The sequence below is a fragment of the Talpa europaea genome (assembly GCF_964194135.1).
Source record: "Talpa europaea genome assembly, chromosome: 16".
Lineage (NCBI taxonomy): Eukaryota > Metazoa > Chordata > Mammalia > Eulipotyphla > Talpidae > Talpa > Talpa europaea.
In genome coordinates this window covers 14,924,628-14,949,470 of record NC_140084.1, presented here as the reverse complement: position 1 = coordinate 14,949,470, position 24,843 = coordinate 14,924,628, and the positions used below count along the sequence as shown (strand labels likewise).

Below are 24,843 nucleotides of genomic sequence, written 5' to 3'. Positions count from 1 at the left end.
AACGGGGCGAGGGGAAGTACTACTTGGAGAGATCCGAAATGTGTAGGAAAACATCTCCTGGCTTACCCTCCTCTGCCAGCCCAATTGGCAAGCTCTCCTGTCAAGTATGGGTGGCTGGCAGCAAAAAGTGTCCCTGGCTGGAAGAATTCTAGGACCTGTTCAGAGCGACCTCACCTCTCAATCCAAACTGGTTTTCGCCCATGAATGGTCTCATAGGTATTGGACCTGTGGGTTTGCATTAATTTGCAAGGATGTTCTAGAACTGTTGGGGAGGACCCAAAAAGGGATGTTTTTGAAATAGGGGAGGAGGAACCACAGAACGGGGAGAAACATAATACTGCATGGAATGGGATTGGCACTTAATTTCAAAAAACAACAGTGATCAACAGCTTTGTAGCTCAGCTGACTGCAGACAAACACGACACACACTGGACTACAGCATCTGTTCATGGGGGCACAGGAGAGCTTCCTCAGCCGGCCGCTCTTCTTCCCAGCTATCCTTTACATTCTCCTGCCGGGCCTGGGCTTACTGGATGAAGGGTATCCGCTCCTTGTTCTCGCTGTCACCCTCATGGTCTTCCTCCTCTTCTCCCGCCTCGCTCGTCTCTGTGCTGTCGTTGGCCATCTGTAATCCAACAGAGGGCTTGTTAGGGGCTCTGCAGCCCACCCCCACCTTCCTGAGCATCTGATGAATCCCCTTGGAAGGACTTTTTTTTTGAAAGTTTTTTCCATGAATTGTTTGTAATACAAAGCATCAGAATAAGTAACATCTTTTGCACTTATAATCAGATCTATTCTTTAAATATTTTTTAACCGGATGCATTTTCATTTTCTCCCAATTTCCAACCCTTATATTGTTTTTGGTCTTTCCTTTCTTTTAACCTCAGATGGCAGTAACCTAAATGCCCATTGATAGATTTATCAAAAAGAGGTGGTATGGGCCTCCCCGGTGGTGCAGCGGTTGAGCGCTGGGCTGCGAAGCTGTTTCAATCCCCAGCCACCGGCGAGGGTCCCAGATGGCGTGCAGATCTCTCCTGCCACCTGCTGCTCCCCTCAGCAGTGTACTTCGGTCCTTCTGCCTGCTCTGCTCCCCGCTCAGGCTCTGGTGAATTCTCTCACCCTCCTGCACTTCTGACTGTACACAGTGCTTGTATAAATAAATAAATAAACAAACAAATAAATAAAATAAATCTTAAAAAAAAAAAGATGTGGTCTATCCACACTATGGAGCGCTATCCAGCCACAAGGAAAGAAAAATGATGCCATTTACAGCAAAATAGAAGGAGTTTGGGTGAGTTACATGTAATCAAGCTAGAGAGAACAACAAAGACAAATATTTGAGATTTACAAAGTGGGTGATTTGACAAAGTAAAATGCTTATAAAAATTAATGCATGGACTTTTTTGAGGACCGAATGCTTCCCCAGAACTAGCATGGTGCTAGTTCTCTTAGGCTGGACTCTGTTCAGAAGCAGGCTGTGAGGTAAGGATTCATGTGCAGGTACTGGTCAGAGTGAAGAGATGAGACAAAAAAAGCAAGGAAGCCAGCACAGGATGTTTGAATAAAGAGGCACCTGCAGTGGGCAACTAGGACTCCTCCCCATTCCATATAAGGTGAAGAAACCAGGAATAGTTAAGGAGGGTGGGCTCCCTGGCAGGCCTGTGGCCAGAGGAGGCTAGTAGCAGAACAGGGCACCGGTGCGGGAACCATGGAGGCTGGGGAGGGGCCAATGAGAGCAACCAGCACACAGACCAACTAGGGTTTAATCCTGACACTGGTTGGCTGAGAAGTGAAATGACAATATTAACAAATGTGTATTTAGCTACTTCATTGTCTGTATTTCCCCCACTGGATGTCATTTCTGTGAAGATGTGAACTCTGGTATCTATCTACCTACCTACCTACCTATCACTCAGTCATCCATCCATCCATCCATCCATCCATCCATCCATCCATCCATCCATTCATCCATCCATCTATGTCTACCTACCTACCTATTACTTATCTATCTACCTACCTACCTTATCATTGCCTGGCACGATTACTGGACCTTGCTGTGCCTCCATTGTTACATGGGGATAAACCCAGCTGCTTGATAAGGCTTGAGAACCAGGTGAGGCAACATGAAATGATGTACAGTGTATCCTCAGACAGTGTCATTTCCTTCAATGTTGTTTCACCATCATGTGGATGAGAAAATAAAAACAACCCACCCCAGCCTGGGGCCACTGTCTGTGTAGGATATATAGTCTGTATTGTCCACCCACCCTCAGCACCCCTCCAGGACAAGAGCGTGTGGGATATGAGATTGCCATGCTTTGCTCCCGATGAGATCCTTGGATGAAGGGTTTATCCTGATTTTAAAAATCAAAACAAAACCAATGGAATCGTCTGGAGGCATCTGGGAGGCAGCTGAGGATGTGAGTGTGAATTTATTAGAATTTTCCAGGCATCCCTCCTTGTGGCAGCCAAGAGCGACTGCTGGTAATAGACACAGGTCAATAGTTCTATCCTTTCCTGGATGCCCTCGATTGCTCTTGAAATGTGTTTACCAAAGCATTTCCCCCCCTTTTCACATCTATCTCAGTAGAGACTAATCCCGCATTTGATCAACTTTGATGATCGCTGCTTGTAATTCTCTCTATGGCACCTGCGCTCCCACCGCTTGTGTTGATGTATAGATTTCTGCTTTTGACTCACCAGTGGAGTTGGGGTCTTTTCTACATCCAGAATCAATTTGCCAATGTTCCCTCGGTCGTGAATCCGCTGCATGGCCTCTTTCACCTGAAAGACAAGGAGGGAAAAAGAGAGCTCTGGTTAGGTGCCAGGTTGCCTGGGTTAAAAAGAAACTGGAAAAAGACAGCGCATCAGATGCCCACCAGGAGGCGATGTGGTTCAAGCTTGGTGGTTAGGCCAACATTGGTTTCAAACACTGGATGCTTGCAATACCTTTTAGTTGTGTCCCTCACACACTGTGATCTTGTGCAAGTAACTTGGTCTCCTGGGTCTCCTAAAAAATGAGGGTGGTAACTCCTGAAATTACTTACCTAAATGTTATATAACTCTGACTCATAGTTTGGTTAAAATGGCCCATTATCCAGGGCTGAAATACATTCAGGAAAATTCCCATGCTACCTGGTTATTGGCTGGGAATTTTGTCTCACCTAATTTGAAATTTCCCCAGAACGTGTATGCTCACAGGAAAAGAGTTTCCTTTCAAATGATAGGGCTTATCAGATCAGCAGATGTCTCCTAGGACTCTAAAAAGGGAGGGTACAGGTAAATATGATTCAGGCTTGGAGCATTTCCTTCTGCTGCTGTGTGGAAAATGAACTGTAGGGGCACAGGCAAGATTGAAAGCGGAAAGAGCAGGCGACAGCCTGGTGCCTGGCGCCAGTAAGTGGACCACATCTCTTAGTGAAATCTAAATGGAAATGCAGCATCTCTTGATTAAAAAAAGAGACAGAGAGCCCCCAAATTTTTTTCTCAGACGTCTCAGATTTTAAAATATTTTAGTTCATTCCGCCAAAGAATAATTATTAAATGTCGCTTAAAGGCCTGGGTTTAATTGTTTTTTAAAGATTTATTTTATTTATGCATCCAAGAACTGGGATATGGGCCAGAGGTGTTGGTGGGGGTGGGGGTGAGAGGATTCATCAGAGACAGAGTGGGGAGCAGAACAAGTGGATTTATGAAATACACTGCTGAGGGGAGCAGGGGGCTAGACAGGAGAGGTCTGCTGCGCCATGTGGGTTAGCTTGCTGGCTGGGGATCAAACTCCTGCTTCAGTGGCTTCATTGTGTTGAGTCTTAACCCCTTAAGCCACCAGGGAGGCCCGGTTTAATTTTTTTTGTTTAAAGTAAGGTAGGTGTCTGCCTTTAAGGAATTCAATTTGGAGCTGATGGAGCAGTGTTTGCTTACAGAAAGTCCACAGTCATCTCTTCATTTGGATAGAAAATTGACAGTCATTAAAATCTCCAGATTCCAATTGCTTTTCTGGGATTCATCCTAAAAACATTATTAAAATGATGGGGGAAAAAACTTGCCACACAAAATCTACTCAGTCACAGCACTGCTTTCAATGTCATCACTGAAGCAATTTATGTCACATTTATCTACTGAATGAAAATGCTATGTTGTAGTTAAATGTAGCTAATTATAAAAAATGGACAGCAGAATCAGATGCCTTTATAATATAGTTAAATGGTTAAGTAGAGATACATCTGTTTACAGGGCCAGAAAAACTGAACGTACTCTAATCAATAGAAATCATTCAAATAAAAGGTAAAGTATCATATGGGAGAAGTGAATGCCTTCTAACACTACTGTCCAAATGTGGTTACATGTTATCAAATCAGTATTTAATATAAATTAAATGTGTATTTTTAAAAAAGATTTATTTATACAAGAACTAGGGTACAGGCCAGATGCGTGGAAGGGTGAGAGATTTCACCAGAGACAGAGTGGGGAGCAGAACATGCAGATAGACCAAAAACACTGCTGAGGGGAACATGGCAGGTCTGCCCTGCCATGCGGGTATCTCCCTGGCTGGCCAGGAATCGAACCCGCACTGCAGAGGCTGTGGACAGCTTCACAGTGCTGCTCTCAACCCACTGGGGAGGCCCTAAATGTGTCTTTAAATGCAGTCTTTGGATATGCTAACATTGGTTAGAATCAACCTGTTTTATAGACTTCCTATGTCAATTTCCAGTAGATTTATTTCTATGGTGAACATTGCTTTTCAACGTGCTTTCATATTTGAGCATAATAACAGCTACTTTTTTTGAGTATTTCCATACAGGGTGGTAGACAGCTTCCAAAATGGCATCCCCCCTGCTTTTCTTGTGGCCCTGTGTACCCCCTTCCTCTTGAATAAGGACTCCACAGACAACCTGCTACAAATCAAGGAGAACAGGGGAAAAGTGATGGCATATAGCTTCCAAGATTAGGTTATAAAGGACTGAACTTCTGTATTGCAGTCTTTCTTTGACTTCCAGCCTTTTGCTCTGGCTGTACAAGTTGCCCCCTGTGAGCTGCCCCGTGGGGAGGGCTGTGTGGCAGAGAACTGAGGAAGTACTCTGGCCAGTGAGGAATTCATGCCCTGGTCCCAAAGCCCATAAGGAACTGATCCTCCATCAGTCCATGACAGAGCTTGAGCTGAGACTACATCTTCAGCTGCAAATACCCTGGTCATGGCCTGTGAGTGATCCCCAGCCCAAGGACCCGACGGAGCCATGCCCAGGGTCCTCACCCCCAGGACCTGTGGCAACACAATTTTTTTTTAAAGATTTATTTATTTATTTATACAAGCACTGGGTACAGTCAGAAGCGCGGGAGGGTGAGAGAATTCACCAGAGCAAGAGCGGAGAACAAAACAGGCAGACTGACAAAGTACACTGCTGAGGGGAGCAGCGGGCGCGGCAGGAGAGGTCTGTCGCGCCATGTGGGACCCTTGCCATGGCTGGGATTCGAGCTGGCGCTGCAGAGGCTGCAGGCAGCCTTGCAGCCCAGTGCTCAACCACTGCGCCACCAGGGGAGGCCCAACACAAATGTTGTTTTAAGCTAATACGCTTTGGGGGAAAATTTTACCACAGCAGTAGATAACTAGTACACCCTTACCTTGCAAAATAGACCAGAGACATTCTGTAGGGGAGGAGGGAGAGGGATCAGGACAGGAGTGGGAAGAGCAAAGGGACTATGGTGATGGTGCACGGGTGAATTGGTGGTGGGAATTTCACAGGAAATCATACACTGTACAAAAATGAAGGATGATGTTTTATATATATATATATGATGATTTATATTTATATATATATAGTTTTATACACACACACACACACACACACGATACCCATTTTACAGATAAGCACCTGGACACTCCCAGATACAAACAATCTGTGAAAGGTTGCATGGCTGCAAGTTATAGGACTGTGCTTCCCTCTCAAGGTTTTGGCTTCAAAACCAATGCTTTCCCCCAGTTTTGTCCACATCATGCGGCTTGGGGTGATTCTGAAAGGCAGAGGAGGGGAGTAGGTAACATCTCACAGAATGGCTTCCCAGAATGCAGTTCTTTATTATCCTGGCAAATCATTAAGCACCTGGCGACACCTTGGAGATGAGGAACCTTTTTTTTTTTTTTTTTTTTTTTTTTTGAGCTGCTTCTCTAGTAACAGAGCCCAGGGACACAGAAAAAGCTGTTCAGGCTTATTGTGATGCTGGAAAAAAGCCCCCTCCTCCCAAGGCTGGCTTAGTCTGTGTCTTTTTTGACTATCTCTTTCTGCAAAGAACAAATCAGGTTGTCTGAATTGACATCCTTAACTCTTGGAGATGGGGAAATATTTTGACAACAACTTAGAAGAAACAAACTACGGTTTTTTGATCAATTCTTTAACAGGCACAACATGTGGTCTTTTACCCAGGTAGCTTCATTTTACCAGCACCTCAAAGCAAGCGCAGCGCATCACAGTTCCACAGATGAGAAAACCAAAACCCTAAGGCGTCTGCCCCAGGTCTACCCAAAAGGTGATGGGGACCCCTGGGGAACTGAAAACAGATGTCCCTTTTCAGGAATCAGTACAGAACTCAGGACAGGGCTCTGCCCTCAAATAGCACGTTGCTGGGTAAAGTCTGTAGAAAAGAGATCTTGCTCCCAAGCTACCAGGTTGTAAGCTTCTGCACCTGGGGGTGACAGAGCCCACAAGATGGTGGCCTCCAGAAAGCAGTCGGCCTTGTGGTGGCCAGAGTCCCTCTGTGCTTCACACCTGTTCCTGTGGATTCAAGACAAGAGCCTAGCAGGCCTTCAGCACCCAATCTTCAGAGTCCATGTGTGGCCTGACATCAAAGACAATGAAACAAAAGAGAATGCAAACTATCTCATTAAAAATTGTCCACCTCCGTTCCATGTTGGAGTGGCATTTAAAATAGACTGGTTAAGGAAAGCATCTTATGAAAATGGATTTCACCTGCTTTTCACTTTTCTCAATGTGTCTATGACAGGATTTAAAGATTTGCATCTGGCTCACGTGGTAATTCTGCTTGGCAGCAGCACAAAAATGGATTTTCCAGCCTAGTTATTGTAGATGCCTCTCTGGCATTATTGCTTGCCCTCCCCTCACCCTCTCCGACCTACTTTCTTCATTCCCTCCACTGGAAAAGTAGCTGAAGCAGCCTCACAGTTTACCCCTCTACAGTGCCCTTGTGGAGAACTACCCTGGATTTGTCTTGTGGCTGTTGATTTAGATGTGAACTCTCGCAGGAAGCTGGTCTGTGCCCCATGCCCCTCACTGTCTGGGTCAAGTCCCTTTGGACTTCCCTTAACACTTCTGCTCATCCAGTGATGTCACCCCACATGGAAATTCCTTATCAGCCTTTCCTCAACTTAGTAAATCTCTAGTTGCCATCCACTACAACCAAGACACAAACATATAGTGAACTAAAATTTTTCTGATTATTAGCCACATTAAGAAATGTCCCAAGACGGGCCTCCCCTGGTGGCACAGTGGTTGAGCGCTGGGCTGCGAAGCTGCCCGCAGCCTCTGCAGCTCTGGTTTAATCCCCAGCGGCTGGTGAGGGCCCCACATGGTGTGACAGACCTCTCCTGCTGTGCCCGCTGCTCCCCTCAGCAGTGTATTTTGTCAGTCTGCCTGTTCTGTTCCCGCTCTGGCTCTGGTGAATCCTCTCACCCTCCGCACTTCTGACTGTGCCCAGTGCTTGTATAAACAAACGAACAAACAAACAAACAAACAAACAAACAAACAAACAAATAAATAAATAAATAAATCTTTAAAAAAAAAAAAGTCCCAAGACACTGGTGAAATTAATTTTAATGACAGATTTTCTTTTTTTCCAGTCTGCCAGCTTTTAAAAACAGAGGCATAACTTCCATGTAACAGTCTGCAGTTCAGGGGTTCTGCATGCTGCTTTGATATGTGTGCCTGTTGTGAAATGATTGCCAGACTAAGACCATTACCACCCGCCCCCATACATAGTCACCAACAAAATTTGCTTTTGTGATGAGGGCTTTTAAGACCTACTCTCTTAGCAGCTTTCAAATATACCATACAGTGTTATTAACTACAGTCTACATGACACCCCCAGAACTGATTCATTTTATGACTGCAAGTTTGTGCTATTTGGCACCCTTCACCCACCTCACCTACACCCCAACAGGCCTCTGTGCTCAGCATCTTGACACAATTTGGATGACACATCTCGAATTTTCTCCCATCTTCTGGGTGGAAAGCCAGTTCCAGCAGAATGGCCTAAGTACATCGAGACTGTGTAGCTCTGGAAAACCAGCTGTTAAGACCATATCTGACCAGCCACACAGCTGTCAGGGATGGCTCAGACTGTTTGGCCGGACCACAGCCCTGATCAGGACCAGACTCCACTTGGCCACCATGTGACAGCTGTCTGGACCTGCTAGATGTCCTGCTAGGACATCTAGGGATGTGCCCACAAATCCACTGTCTGCTCATTTACTCATTCACCAGTTCATTCATTCATTCATGAGGCTATCATGTGCTAGACACACCTCTGCACTGGGGTCTCTGAGTTGATGCCACTGGCCTGTCCATCTAGAACCCCACTCTCCAATATGGTAGACATGAGCCACAACAGCCACAGGGTACTTGATGTCCAGCTAGTCTGAGTGAGATACACTTTAGGTATAAAAGTCACCTTGGACTCCAAAAATTTAGTACCAAAAAAGGGAATATAAAACATCTCATTATTACTTTATTCTACTGAGTATTTAAGTAATGCTTTTGTGCAGACTTGGTTAAAGAAAATATATAATATGGCAGTAGTTATGGTATGTAGAGGAACTAAGAGAAGCAGAGTTTCTGGAAGCTTCCATAAGACCTAAGTGGCCTCAAATTGCTCTGGTTATTCTCAGGGGGCTGCCCCCCTCATCCATCTTCTCTGCCCTCCTGTGGGCTGTATCTGCTGGGACCCTTACCCATGACTTCTATATAGTTGGCTAAGGCCAATAAGAGACACTGATAGAGCTCAGAGGGCAGGAGGAAGTTGGTTCCTCCCTCACCTCCCCCTTGAAATGCATCTGTGGCAGTAGCTAGGCCCTTCACAATTATTGCTCCTACCAGGTCCTTGTTCTCTAGGGATCCTTCCTTTTACCTTCAGACCTCTGGGGATCCTTCCTTTTACCCCTTCATACCTAGATACGTACTATAGGCTAAATGTGTTTTCTCCCCAAAATTCATACATATAAATGCTAGCCCCTAATATTAGGAGATGGGCCTTTGATGGATGATTAAGTCATGAGGGTGGAACCTTCTTGAGTGGGATTAGTCCCCCCGGTGCTCCCTAGCCTGTTTGGCCATGTGAGGATTTGTCTGTGAGGAAGCTAGCTTTCACCAGATGCAGAATCTCCTGGTGCCTTGGTCTCATACTTCCCAGCCTCTAGGACTGTGAGAAATAAATGTTCATCAGCCACCAAGGCCATGGCATGCAGTGATAGCAGCCAGAATAGACTAAAGAACAGGCAATGTCTTCCTGCTATTGCTGGTTTCTGGGTAGTTCACATCCCTGTTGGTTTCCTCAACTCTCAAACATGTCAGTAAATACTCCCTTCATTACACGGTCCCTTCATGATCCCAGTTGAGGAGCTGCCTATTTTCTGACTGATACATTAACCACACATTTTTTTTTTTTAATTTGACAAACATATTGAGCAGGTACGAAGTGTTAAGTCCTGGTGGTAAGTCCTAAGCGTTAAGACCATGGTGAGCCAGCATCTACAAGATCCCCCATGCATGTGAAGTGTATGGTCTGATGAGAGACACAGACTTAATCCAGGAAGAATGACTCAAATACACGATAGCAGCTAAGAGGGTGCTCTGAGAAAGTGGGTAGAAGTGCTGACTTAGTTGGAAAGGATCAGGCAGGGCTTCCCTGAAAAAGCAGTCGCTGGACTGGGACTTATAGGTTGACAAGAGGTAGATCAGAAATGAATGGAAATGGGGTCACTCTAAGCAGGGTGAGCAGAATGTGATAGGCGAGATAGGAAGGAGTTCAACAGACCTGAGGACAAAGAACGAAAGCAGGGTGATAAACTGGCGAGGCTGGTGGGGGGCTCTAGTATTGCATTCCAGAGTACATCCAAGGATGCTGTTTCCCCACACCCAATCACTCACATCTACACTGTCCTTCCATCTCCTGCCACTTTCTTCCTCAGTGGCCATTTCTTCCACATTTGGGTGAGGAGTGGCAACGATGCTCGGTCTGGAGTCTCATTTACTATTTGGCGATCTCCCACCTCCTGCTGCATCAAGCCATGAAGGCACAATGATGCGCTTACAAATGTAAGTATCTGGCTAGTACTCTGAACAGCCATGAGCACAGCCACCTCACAGAGCAAATAACCAAAGATGGATTATTATACAGCTCGCTGGGCCTAATTAGATGACAATGAAAGCTTCAAAAAAAAAAAAAAAGAAAAAAGAAGAAGAAGAAGTGAGTAATACTGTAATTAAGAAGTACATCTACCAATGTCGTCTGTGGAAGATGACTCCTATTAACAACATCCGTCTTTGGGAAGAATTGATGATTGTTTAACATCCAAAGTGGGACTTGAAAAGTAATACATTGATAACAAGTAGACTTGGGATCTGGAATTTCTGTGTTCTGTCAAATTGCTTTAGGAGTCTAAAGTGACCAAGTTGGAAGAGTGATTGGAAAGGTAAAGTGTCAGGGACTGTGGCTTGATTGACAGAGAAAAGGTTCCAACACTCAACTTCCTTTTAAATCAGTGGCAGAGAGGATCTTTGCAATAAGGCAAGGAATGTATTAGGTAGGGGCAAGAGAGGCAGCTAAGGCCAGAACTCACAGGGCATCCAAGTGCTAAGTCAACACTAAGAGTGCATATTTCCTCAACTTTTTCTCCTTTGTCACCTCTCGCCCACCCCAGGCCTGCAAATAAATGACTGATAGTCTTATGGGAATGGAAACTCTCAGTAGCTATCATGACAGAAGTATCTGCTCGGCCACTGGACAGCAAATGTGAATGTCCCCAGAGGAATTTTTAAGGGATTATTGGTAGGAACACTGGCTCAGAAGAGATAAGAAATGTTCTGAGAGTGAGGAAGAAAGGTGAGCAAAAAGCAAGACAGTGTAAGTGAGGTGGAGTAACTCAGTTCTTTCCCCCAGACACTTGGGCTATACTAACGCTCTTGGTCAAGTACACATCATGGTCATGAGGAGTTCAAATAAATTAGACATTGAGCCAAAAAATGGGAGGTTCTACAGAAATCTGCAATCCATAACCAAGCCAAATTACGTATTCTTGTCCTGCTATATCTGAACTAAAACAAAAGATGAGTGGAAAAATCTAGGGAATTCCTGCCAATGTTTGCTTTATTTAACAGTGTTCCCCAATGTGGCATTTGGATGGTTGGATAGAATTGAAGTGGACACTCAGTGGGTGCTTATTCCAACCTCTGAGTGAGGCCCGGGGAAGAGGATTGAAAAGGAGCACAAGATGATTCCTGTTCCCTGCACAGAAGTATCTGTTGTACACTCAGCAAGAGAGACATCTGCGGTGTAGTGGGGCATGGGAGAGGAAGCAACTGATGAGGGGGAAGGATGCAAAGCAGGGAAAACTCTAAAGAAGAAGTGACTTCTGGTCTAAGACTTGGAGGTGAAGCAGCAGTTCATCACTCAATCAAGTAAAAGGATGTAGAATTAATGGAAGGCGATACTGTTCTACCCAAGGAATGAGAGTAGCCACAAGAATGCCCAGGGGACAGTGCCCTGTTACACTGAAAATCCTCAGGAAGTGCTTAAGAGCCTCATGTCTGCTGGATGAAATCACCAGAGCTCCTGCAGTGCCACATGATATGGGTAGGGCTTGTAAAATATACCTTTGATTGGTTCTTCTTGGAATCTGTCTACAAAATCCTCATGCCAATACTCTGCATTTCTGCTTAGAGGAATCCCGTTGCTTCTTGATGTGATTGCCCAGCTCTCAGGTAACACGGGGTCTGTGTATCCACAGAATGACAGCTGTACCATCTCATGATGCCTGGAGGCTTTTGCCTACAAGTGCCAAGCAGTAGACTACGTTTGTAGGAAAGTCTCAGGCCAAGTTTTCAAAGTTCTCAAGTGGGAGCTCCCGCTGACATTGGGAAAGTGGAGTTTGGAAGGCAGAGGTGACCTTTCTTTAGATGTGGAGAGAAAGGAACTGTTTGCAAGTGTCCAGGAGCACTTTTGGTACCTAAGGGGATGGCAGTGCATGGAATATGTCATCTAGATACAGCTGTAACCCAGACACTTGCCTGCAGCACAGAATCGAAGGTCACCAACAGGGGACGTGCCTGAGACCAGTGTCTGGTTGCTGTGGGGTGCTCTGAAGCATGAAAGGGCAGTAAGAGGGCCATGGTGCTGAATAAGGGGCGGCTGGGGCACAGCATTCCTGAAGAAAGCTGGTTCTCACTATGCAGGGAATACTCCCACTTGGAGAGCAAGGGTGGCAGAGGTGTTCTGACCTGGGAGCCTGGTGATCTGAGAGTCACTACCTGTCCCTAGGCGGTAAGAGGAAAAGCTAAGAGACTCAAGGAAAAAGCTCAAACTGAAAATCAGGTCAATTTAAAGGACAAGGCAGAGGCAGTGCATCCATGGGGTCGTGGGGGACACTCGCTGTCATCGCTGCACTTGACAGAGGCGAGGGCTCCCAGCAGCTGCCACGGAGCAGGGAGCCTTGTGTGCATTAGCTCATCTGGTGGCATCAACCCCGGGAGGGAAGTGGGTGTGTGTCAGGCTGTCAATCAGGAATACATCACAGTCCTCTCCCTTTTCTTCTTGAGTCCTTGTTGCTCATGGAGAACCGTGAGATGAACTTGAGTTTAGTGAGGTCAAGTACTTCACCCAAGGTTTGACAGTGGAATATAGAGAAGCCCACTGAGCTCTGGGTACATGACCTATTCCAGGAATTGGCATATCCATTGGCAGGGAGGTCAGGGAAGGCTTGGCCCACATGTAGGACCAGAGAGGTTTCATTCTCTCTTTCATCCTCGTGGGTTTGTCCCTTGGATATGATACTTCACTCTTGAAGTTTCTCAGCTTAGTAACTAACATTCTGGATCAGTTAATTACTGGTCACTAGGGGTTATCCTGTGTATTACAGGATGCTTAGCAGCATCCCTGGCCTCTCCTCACCAGATGCCAACAGCACTCCTGCTGTGACAAACAAAAACGTTTCCAGACATTGTCAAGTGTCCCCTGGGGGTTAAAATTCCCTTCAGGTGAGACCTGTGATGTTATGGGGGCATGTTCCCCACCTAACCCCCATCCCGTTGGTCTGTGGACTCTTCAAGGGCAGCACCTGCCCCACTGGACATGACATGACTCCTTGGACTGGGACCTTCCCAGAGACACAGCCGTGTCCTTTTCCGGGAGACACTGTGTATCTTTCCACTATACCCGCTCCAATAATATCCTCATATGACTAATTAGATTAGTTTTTCTCTAGTGAGGCAGCCTGCATCAAAATCACAAAGTGCAGTTTTTAATAAGTGACCGTTGGCCTCACCCTAGTTGACTCTGTGGAGGTCCACTCCTTTGGGTGATGTCTGGGGCTTGAACTTAACTGCACTTCACTGAACAGGTACTGACTTCCCACTACAAGTCAGGCATTGTCCTGGGCTGGCTCACATGGTAATGTTTGGGGAATGTATTAGTGTCTCAGGACTGTTATAACAAAGAATGGACAGAGTAGGGGGCGTAAAATAATAGACATTTATTCTTAACAATGCTCTGGAGGCAAAAAGTCCAAAATCAGAGGGTTAGCAGATCTTACTCCTAGGCAAATAGAATTGCTTCCTCTGAGAAAGAATCTTCTCCAGCCTTCTCTCTTGGCTTGTGCCGCTTGTAGCCAAGCCCTGGTGTCCATGGTTCATTGATGCCTCCCTCCAATCTGCTTCCATCTTCACCAGCCATTAGGTCCTGTGCTTCTGTGTCTCTTCTACTCTTTTTATAATGACACCAGTCACATGGATTACGGGTTGCCCTACTCCAGTATCACCTCATCTTCTTGTCAAGAAATAGAAATTTGCCGGCTACCTCCACAGCCCCTCTGGCTTTCCTGTCTCAATCTCAACCCCAGCCCATCCCTCCAAATGTTACCACCTCTGTGCTGACTTTGGGAATGGTTGGTTTCTTCTATTTCTTGAATTTTTCACTCCACTGTATAGTTCAAAGCACATAGTTTTTTTTTGTCCATTTGAAAAAAATAGAAACCTTTAAATCTTTTTAAATTGAACTTCTATTTTATTGCTCTTGCTCTTCTTTGCAAGTCCTGTGGAAAAGCACAGGTTGCGTAAGCTGTGGACTCACCCAATTTCTAGATCAGTGGGTTGCAGACAGCAGGTGCAGACCAGCATGTTGTCCACACTTTGTATTCCTCCAGGTTGTGGGGAGGTTTGGTTGAGCTGATATGTTTCCTTTGCCAAGATTCTTGGTGCAGTTATGTCCTCTGGGAGACACGGGGTGGCTGGTTGGCTGCCTTCGGCTCAATGCCTAGACCATTAATTTGCTGGGGGCTGTGGAATGGTGATGTTCTCATTCCAGCATGCTGTGTTCATTTATTAGATGCCATAATTTTAAAAGGAGATGACACATCCCTTCATCCATTATTGATCAGTTCATTGAGAAAAGGCAGGATAAGTCATTGATTCTATCCTTAGGCTGACTGGTGACAGCAGCCTTTAGTTTAATTTAATTTTTTAATTATGTTTATCGAGGTGGCATTGATTTGCAGCCACTATACATGTTTTAAGAATATCTGCTCAGGGCCTCCCTGGTGGTTCAAGGGGTTAAGACGCAGCCTATGAAGCTATCCGCAGCCACTGCAGCAAGAGTTCGATCCCTGGCCAGGGAGGTGACCCACATGGCGCAATAGACCTCTCTTGTCTCGCCTGCTGCTCCCCTCAGCAGTGTATTTCAGTCAGACTGCCTGTTCTGTTCCCCACTCTCTGGTGAATCCTCTCACCCCCCGCACCTCTGGCCTGTACCCCAGTTCTTGTGTGCATAAATGGATAAATCTTTAAAAAAAAAAAAGAGTATCAGCTCACACCTCTACAAATGTATGTTCTCATACCACCAAAGTCCCAATAATCCTCTACCACAGTCCATTGGGCTCCCTTGCCCCTTTTCTTCTACCACTTCTCCCTTACCCACCCTTCTGGCAGCCTCAGTTCTGCAGTCAGATTTTAAGGGTTTGTTTTGTTTTGTTTTTGCTTGTTCCTTTGCTTTGTTTTTTTAGATCCCACTCTGAACGCAATCATCTGGTATTTGTCTTTCTCCTTCTGGTTTATTTTGCTTAGCATAATTCCCTTCAGTTTCATGTTATTGCAAATGGCAAGATTTTATCTTTTTTAAAAATAGCTGCATAGTATTCCATGGGCAGGAGACGAATATACTTCTCTGAAGAAGACATACAGATGGCCAACAGGTACATGAAAAAATGCTTAACATCACTTATCACCAGGGAAATTCAAATCAAAACCACATGAGATAGCACCTCACAGCCATGAGAATGGCCCATATCAAAAAGACCAAAAATATCAAGTGCTGGCAAGATGTGGAGAAAAAGGAACCAGTATACACTGTTGATGGGAATTTAGATGGGTCTAACTCCTATGCAAAACTGTATAGAAGTTTCTCAAAACATTAAAAAGAGATCTGCCATATGATCCAGCAAACCCTCACCTAGGTGTCTGGCCAGAGAATACAGAAACACTAATTTGAAGGGGCATCTACACTCCTATGTTCATTGCAGTTCTATATATAGCAGCCAAGTTATGGAAGCAACCTAATTGCCCGCTGGCAGAGGAGGCAACAGCCTTTTAAAAGAGGCAAAATTAAAGAAATGGAGTAAAGATTTGAGTAAAACACTCATTTTTTAAGAATATTAGTTGATATTTAAAAGCAAAATAATAGAGTAAAATGTCCATCTGGAGTTGGATGGGTCAGAGAATTGCAGGATATCCCTCTAAGTCTCCTTTTCCCATTTCGGTCTAACATAGTAAGAAGAATAAATAATTGAATAGTCAATGTGGTCACATCTATGTCAATTATATTAATTAATACAAATAATAGCTTATATTAACCTAACTCCCTGGCTATATCTGACTGGCAGCTTATAGTTCATTTTCATTTTTTCCATTGTGCTTTTTCTGTATTTTTTAAGCCATTCTTTTGAGATGTCATTGAAATATAGAAAGCTATGCATATTTGATAAATACAACTTGATTAGTCTGGGGATAAGTGTATGCCCAGGAAACCTTATTATCCTCAGGGTCATATACATACCCACCACCTCCCAAAGTTTCCTCTTGCCCCCTTTATTACAACAACAATAATAATGTGTGTGTGGTAAGAACACTTTTCCACTTATTACACTTGCTTATTATACTTATTTATTTTAAAGATTTTATTTATTTTAGCATAGAAGAACTGGGCTATAGGCCAGAGGAGCATTCTCTCCAGAGGGGTGAGAGGATTCACCAGAGATAGAGTGGGGAGCATAAGAGGCAGATCTACTGAAATATACTGCTGAGGGGAGGGTAAGACAGAAGAGGTCTGCTGCGCCACATGGGGATCGAACTCTGGTTGTAGTGGTGATAGTGCTAAGACTCCCTAAGCCACTAGGGAGACCCTGCTTTTTTTTTAAAAAAAAAAATGTGCTTAATGAGCATGTGTTCACAAGATACCAAGTTTGTTTCTCTAGAGTAAGAATATTACCATTTATTTTCACATAGGCAATTTTTCTGTAGCTTCAAAATTTTCCTCTAGAAAATAACAAAGAATTTCAAAGCTTAGAACTGGATTACTTGACCCTCTCTCTTCCTATCTCCTCCCAGTTCAAAATGCTTGCTTCTCTTAGTGGCCAGCACCCTTGGGTCTGCCATTATGCTCCTCACACTCAGGCCTCTGCACAATCTTCTTTGTGGTTTAGACTTCTTCTGGAAAAATGGCTTTGTCTGCCCACCACACTCTGCTCCCAATCACAGCACCTCTGCCCTGGGCATATGGGGAATTCTTGCCCTTCTTATCCTGGGTCACTTCGATCCTCTTTCCAGAAGACTTGTCAACACCATGACAACTGGAAATCTCGTCTGCATGCTCCTCAACTTGTATTGCTCTGAGGTGGCACATTTTGAGAGTGGTAAGCAAAGCCCCCGTCCACTCTGAGCGTCACCATAGATTCTGGGGCAGGGCAGAGGTTGTGCACAGGGAGGGGGCTGAAGCCTCTCAGTGAATGTGTGAGAGAGGATGCCCTGCCAGTATTTCATTTAAGAAGAAACTCATTCACTGCCACCCATTGTGCCCCACTCCATTGACTCTCTGTAGGCCACCAGAATCCAAACTCTACCTTTAAGAAAGCATGTCCCTTGGCTGTCACCTCTGCTGTGTTTTGTCTCCTATGCTCCTTCGCCTCTGAGTTCAAAGTCCCACCACCTCCCTCCAGATGATTTTTCCAGCTTTCTCTGTGATCGCCAAGCCTCTAGCTTTTCCATGTGCCCATCTGCCCTCACTCTGCTGCCAGACCCACGATTCACGGTCAGTACAGCTGCATGTCCTTTCTCAAATGCTTGAGGCCATGCTGCCATTCAACTATGATAACGACAGCAGTGGTGATTCTGATGGCTAACACTGTCCACTCAGCCCATGAGCTAGGCATGTATGAAGGGCCAAGTGTTTTCCATGGAACAGTCTGTATTTGGTCATCATAACCCTGTGATGGATGTATTATCATTATTCTCACTTATGCAAAATGAGAATCAGGGGGGTTAATTAACCAGCCTAGGGTCAGAGTCATATTCGACAGAAGGGCTAGGATTTTACCCTAGACTGTTTATGAAATATGGATAGATGAAATGATATCCCATCTGACATTTGCCTTAAAATACTTCAGAAAAAATGATGGGAGGCAACAAATGAAACCCTAACAGTCAAATGTTAATCACTGTGAAAGGTGGGGTGATGGCTAGGTGGCCAGGGTGCGCAGAGGGCAGGGTTTTATAATTAACTGCTGCTTTTGAATGTATTTGGAATTTTCCCAAAAGTTTGTAAAATGTGGTCTTTGAGATTTTCCCCAAATACCAACTACAGCAGCAATTCCAGTATTCAACATGCCTGACCATTACACCCTTGCGGGGGACGAGCGTGTGCTGGACGGTAATGTTACAAATGAGAGATTTGGGTATTGAAAAGTTTGGTGCTGGAGGACAAGTTCAAGGAGTTATTTTCATCTCTTCAGAGAGAAAAATGTATCCTTTGAACCAAATAATCCAGCTTGGTGAGGGCAATGCCTTCTAGGATTGAACTCCTATCACGAGCCAGGTTGGAACCAGGGCAGTAAACCCCCAACCCTGCCCTGGACACCTCAGGCTGCCAAGAAAGGGGGTACTCAAGTCTAGCTGAGTGTGGGAAGAGCTATGTCCTAGGTTTGAATGAAGAGGCGTGGGAGCTCAGGGGAGGAAGTGACTCAGTTCAGAGAAAAATGGCATAAACCTTGGATTTTTAAGGTGGGAGTCACTTTCCAGGAAGTGATTGTCTCATCCAGGAAGCTGGGCTGTAATTGAGGGGGGCACAGTGTGTGCTGGGGGGCACTGTCTATTGAGCATTATGGGAGGGCTCCTGTGGGGAATAGGAGCTGACATAGCTGGGTTGCGTCTCAGGAAGATAGTCCATGTCAAAGTGGGGCACTGGGCTGGGAGGCCAGTGAGATCTGGGAATGCCTGCCTTTGGGATCACTTCAAGCAGCCTGGAAGTCATGTAATATGGAAAGAGTCTTTAAAACGCCCTAGGTTTGAGACTCTCCCATCAAGGAGAGTGGAGATCTGAGGTAATTTGCTTTATCTTCATCCATTTTAATTAGCACTGGAGACATTGACCTCACCAGCCCTGGAACCTTCCTGACGTCAGTGTCTGTGTGACACTAAAGTCTAGTTTTTTAATGATCTCAGCCCACTTGCTGAGGCACGGAGGGGAATTGAGGGGCTAACCTTTTCTCTCCTTCATCTTTCTTGCTTGCTTGTCAGCTGAGGTTTTTTTTTTTTTTCCCCCTCTAAGCACCAAGGAATATCTATTAGCCTTGAGGTTGCGTTGCCATGGTGATGAGTTAAAAAAAAAAAGACGTAATATATAGGAGGGGGGAAGTAAGCAGACAACGAAGTGCTGTTTTCTAGCAACTTTCCCTACTGCTCAGAGTACCAGTGCCTCAGCCAACTGGGCAATTCAGGAGGGATGAAGAAGCCAGGGTCAAGCTGGAAAAATTCCCAAGGGACAGTTTTGACAATAGCAGACCTCAGGAATCCAAGGTCCTCATAACAGACAAAGAGTCTGGGAGAAGCTGGAGAGGTGGGTGGCAACCCACCCACACCGATAAGACACTGAAGACTTATCCACATTGAGTAGGGCAGGAAATATTTGCCAAGTCTTTAAAATTCCCCAGCTTAGTAATTCCACTTTATGGAGCTTATCCTAAGGAAATAATTGTACATCTGGAATATTTGTTTTTAAAGCTTTACATGCTCAATATTTGTTGCAGCTGTAACAAATCAATGAAAAGGATCCTACATGTCCAGAGACAGGGGACAGCTGGGTAAAGACCCACTGGATGGACAATTATGTGGCCATGATTGTTGACAATGCTAATCAATCTCTATAAGAGGAAAAAAGCAGTCTGCAAAATGTTCTCATCATCATACAGTGTGATTATAATTTATAAAAGTCCCAAATCCCCAAACAAAATAAATCAAAGCCTAAGGTGCACAAGAAGATATCGAGAGAAAAAAACCACCAATATACATAAGTGCTAATGGTGGGTGATGGAACTATAGATGGCTTTTTACTGCTTTTGCTTTTGCTTTATTTGAAGGGTAATATTTTTAGCTGTCTCCATTGGACAGGTGTCATTTTTCATATTGGAAGAAAATAATTCAAAAAGAAAAGTGCTATTAACTGTAATCAGCCATGGTTCCAGGTGTCATTCTCACCAAGTTCAGGTACCACGAGTCACTTACTGCACTTGCAGGGGGGCTCCTCGTGTGTTAGCAATTTTAGGCAACAGCAGGAGGCACAAAATCAAATGATATGGCCACCCTGACCTTACAGGTTTGACAGCCAGGTCTGTCAAATTGAGGGAGGTTCTGTGATTGAGCATTCCGAATGGGCTTTGTTTGACCATGATCTATAGGTACACACAGCAGGCAGGCCTGTGGACAACATGGAGTTGATATAATTCACCTCGTCATTTTTTACTGAGATTCCATGCGGGTCCTAAAGAAACTAGCCCATGGATGAAGAAAGCTTAGGAGAGCGTTCGGTGTATGTCTGCGTGTGCGCAGGTGGGATTGTGAAACCCTGTCCCATCAAGGTCCTATCTGCGTGGACTGTCTTCCTTCTCCACTGCTCCACAAATCTGCAGGGTCCTGGCACAAAGGAGAGGCAGAAATATGTGCCTCACAGCCTCCCACAGCTTTTTAAGAAACTGAAATAGATCCTTAGAAACTGAAATAGATCCAGGTAATCATGTGGACAAGAATAGCTGTTTGGGCTCTGATTACTGTCGGGAACCTAATAGTGATAGTAATGATGATAATGGCTGGTTACGTTTCTTGAGTACTTACAACATGCTAGCAGTAACCAGCTCACTGGCTTACAGGCATCACATCCCATAATCTTCACATCAGCTTTGTACAGGGCAGGTGTATGATTTCTACTTTATACTGAGGAAATTGAGATTCTAGAATCTAATGTGCTTAAGGCCACACAGTTAAAAATCTGGAAGAACTAGGATTTAAAGATAAGAAGCTGAGGACTTAAAATTAGTTCTAGGGCCTCCTCGGTGGCACAGCAGTTGAGCGCTGGGTTGTGAAGCTGCCCTCAGCCTCTGTAGCACTGGTTTGATCCCCAGCTACAGTGCGAGGGTCCCACATGGCGCTCAGACCTCTTCTGCCACCCGCTGCTCCCCTCAGCAGTGTATTTCATCAAGTCTGCCTGTTCTATTCCCCACTCTGGTGCTGGTGAATTCTCTCACCCTCTTGCACTTCTGACTGTACCCAGTGCTAGTATAAATCAATCAATCAATCAATCAATCTTAAAAAAAAAAATCAATTCTAGCATGACCTGTTAGTCACTGAGATTAGCAAGCCTGAGATGTTAGGTGACTTTTTTGAGGATGAAAAAACTGAAGCTAAGAGAGGTTGAGTAACTTTCCCAACATCACACAGCTAGAAGACAGCATAGCTGGGATTCAAAACCAGCTAGTGTCCATGTGTCCTTCCACCCCCCCACCAGTACTTGGCTCTGCCATTAAAACATGCCAAAGAACATCAGACAAATATTTCTGAAACCACTTGGACCCAGTACAGAGCAGGTGCATAAAAAGATTTGTTGAAAGGATGAGTAATTGACATATAAATACTGAAAATCTCTAAGCAAGATAGCTAGAGGGGTCAAAGTATATCCATCCATCCCAAACAAAATCATCAAACCAACAAAAGCACCAGGGTGTCCCTCCATCTTCATGACTGAAGAGGTAAACATATACCATGTGTCAAGGGCTTCATTTGGTCTTCCAGAGCCGAGGTGCTGCTCCCCAGGGCTGCCTTTCTGCGAGGTGAGAGAAGCACAGATGCAGTCCCAAAAGGTGGTCCCTAACTCTGCCTAGGGAGTGTGAGGGTCAGTCACCATCCCCAAAGAATGACATTCCTCCTCAGGATGGGAGTTCAAGGAATCCAGTAGAATAAGCACATGTTCCAGGAGGACCCAAATCACTAACTACTTAGAGCGAGGTTTTCCAACGTTGGCACTGATGACATTTTGGGCTCGGAAGAGTCTTTGTTATGAAGGGCTGTCTTTTTTATTAAGGGATGTGTAGCAACCTCCCTGTTTTACTCACTGGATGCCAGTAAGGACCCTGCCCCCCCTATCAGGTGTGGAGACCCAAAATGCCTCCAGACATTGCCAACGGTCCCCTGGAAGACAGATCACTCCCAGTTGAGAACCACTCAGAGTGAGACATTAGAAATGGGAGGCAGGGAGAGTCAGGTCCAAGGCCAGGCATCAGGTAAGCAAACAGGTGGAGATACAGCCCTGAAGCTTGGCTCGAAATAATGTCCCTTTGCCCTGCTTCTGCTCTCAGAGGTAAGTAATGATAGCGTTCCCACTAGCAGCCTAATAGCTGCCATTCCCCATGCGAGAGCCCCATTCCCTGTGCTCCTAAGAAACATTATTAACAATCCTTGAGGTTAAGGACTGAGGCCACACAACTAGTGAGTAGCAGGACTCTGAATCTAAACCAAGGCACTGCACCACTTACACATGTAATCGACCCTAGGTCTCCCTCTTAACTTGAACCTCCTAAACTGGGAGGATCACTTATTGGAGAGGGCTCTCAAATCTTTGAATCTCCCCTTCAAAGATTTCACACCATCATTGGTGACCATTACCACCCTGATCTAAAGAGGGTGCTGTTGGCCTTCACTGTGTCGCCCAAAAGCAATGCTGTAATTATTTTAAAAAGATTTATTTATTTATGCATACAAGAACTGGGGTTCAGGCCCGAGGTGCAGGGGTGAGAGCATTCACAAGAAACAGAGTAGGGAACAGAACAGGCAGACTGACCAAAATACACTGCTGAGGGAGCAGCAGGCAAGACAGGAGAGGTCTGCTGCACCATGTGGGTAGCTCCCTGGTCAGAGATCGAACTCATGCTTCAGTGGCAGTGGTCAGCTTCACAGGTTGTGTCTTAACACCTTGTGCCACCAGGGAGGCCCCACAGTGCTGTAATTTTTAATGACTGAAGGAATTGCGACTTGATTATAACTCACAAGACTTAACTAAGGCCTTGGACATAACCTACTCCAATAATTTTCATCTTTCCATTAAGACCATGACTTAGTCTCGCAATAACCCCAAGAATAAAGAACATCAAGGAGGAAATTAACAGAGAAGAGTGAAGTGTTTTGCCTAAGGACACACCGCTAATAAATGACAGAGTTTGGATTAAGATCCTGATTTGTTTGACTTGAAAAACCTGGCTCTTTCCACTGCTCCCACAAGGCTGAAGTCAACTTGGAGGCTTCACATCCAGGCAGGTTGACTTAACGATTTACGAACCAGCCATGACATTGATTTGTGAGCAGCGTGGACATGAAGCAGGGAGAAGAATTGCATCTGATTCTCAGAAGACCTTCAGCAGAGATATGGTTTTGACACCCCAGAAAGTTTTGACCTTTTGCCAGTCACTTCTGTCTTCAGTTTGTTTTAGTTTTGTTTGAAATAGGATGGGGTAGTGGCTCTCCACCTCACAGTGAAGTTGTTCAGGAGCCACTGGTACATAGATCTCATGGGGTGTTTTAAGGAGTCATTGGGATCTTGCTACTGCCTTCTCTGTGGGGCTCTGGCACCCTCATCCCAGCTGGCTACAGCCAAGGGGCTCAGTGACCACTACAGAGGCATGCCAGCCCCCTACCCTTAGCAGCATAGTGTTGGGGTGCAGGGAGGAACAAACAGATGACACACGGACATGCAGAGCAGAGAGGACCACCCAGGGGTACAGCGAGATGATGGTCTCTAATTCTGGGGAGCGTGAGATTTACCGGCAATTCCCAGGGGCTACCTCACTCCCTCTCAGGATGGAATTCCATGGACTCCCTCAAAAAACTCCAGTGTGGTAAACACCTTCCAGAGTGATCCAGCTTAATAAATCCTGGGATTAGCCTTGCCAGTGGGGATTCTGGTGCCATCACCATGGAAAGCCCAAGCTTTCTGGGGTTAAGTGACTTCCCATAATGCCCTTATATCCTGTACTTTGACAGGCAGATTAAGCCTGAATTTGGGTGCTGGGCCTGAGGCAGTGCTCACTGAGTGGAGACACCATGGGCATTAGAGCTGCAAACCCGGCTCATTCCTTCCAATCTAGGTGATCTTCAAAATATCTCTCAAACTCTCAGTTTTCTGTTAAGTGGTATAAGGATGCCTTACTTTGTGAGGTGGTTGGGAGGATAAAGCAAGATAAGCAGGCCAAGCCACAAGCGCAGAGCCAGACATAGGGCAGGAACTCAATAAATGATGGGTCCTTCTTCTCTTCCCCCTGCTGGAGCAGGTCATTCAATGTCATGGCCAGCAGGGAGATACTGTGGCTCTCTGGGGTCTATCCTCAGACATTATGAAAGATTTGTTGGAAAAAATGTTTTTCTTTCATTGCTTCCCATTGAGAGTTATATGAAGTGTTACGTGGGGAAGAAGCTGTGTATCGAGAGAGAAATAAGGCAAAATGGGCAGAGCTTCAAGTGCTATACAGAGTGTTTCATGCCTCAAGAGGTAGAAGAGAGGGAGTTGCATCTCTCTGGCTGGGGGGATGATGCATTTCAGGGATGTGTGAGTATGAGGCACAAGGCGGCAAGACGCCTGCCCAGGAGAGGAAGGGCGTGCCTGTGTTCCTTCAATCCCCAGCCCCATCACTTCCCTGCCATGTGACTTCAGGCATGTCCTGGAACCTCTCAGCCCTGAAGTTGCAGATCTGCAAAAGGCTGATTATCTCCAACTACAACTCAGGGGGGCTTCTATGGTTCCTTCCACACAATCCAAAACTAGGGTGTGTAGGAGTCAGCACCTCCTGCTTCATGGAAGTGGACGATGTACCTTTCTTTCAGATTCTGAGTTCAGGGATGTTCACATGGGTGGTATGAATTCAGCCTTAGTGGGAACGCTGCCCCATGAAAATTGGCAACAGCTTACACATGACAGACAGCATGCCACTGCTTGAATCTGAATCTGTTTGATTAGATAAGTGGAGGCAGGAGAAACTAAAGG

At 45.3% G+C, this 24,843-nt stretch overlaps 1 protein-coding gene across 1 annotated transcript in view; it reads right to left on the bottom strand.

Annotated features, from left to right (window-relative positions):
• Nucleotides 1-526: 526 nt before the first annotated feature.
• Nucleotides 527-24,843, bottom strand: part of VAT1L (vesicle amine transport 1 like) — a gene marked incomplete at both ends in the record, with an annotated part of 126,587 nt that continues 102,270 nt past the window's right edge. The window contains 2 exons of the mRNA XM_084257904.1: nt 527-625; nt 2,701-2,784. Coding sequence (XP_084114030.1) covers nt 527-625; nt 2,701-2,784 — 183 coding nt within the window. The remainder of the gene's footprint in view (nt 626-2,700; nt 2,785-24,843) is intronic.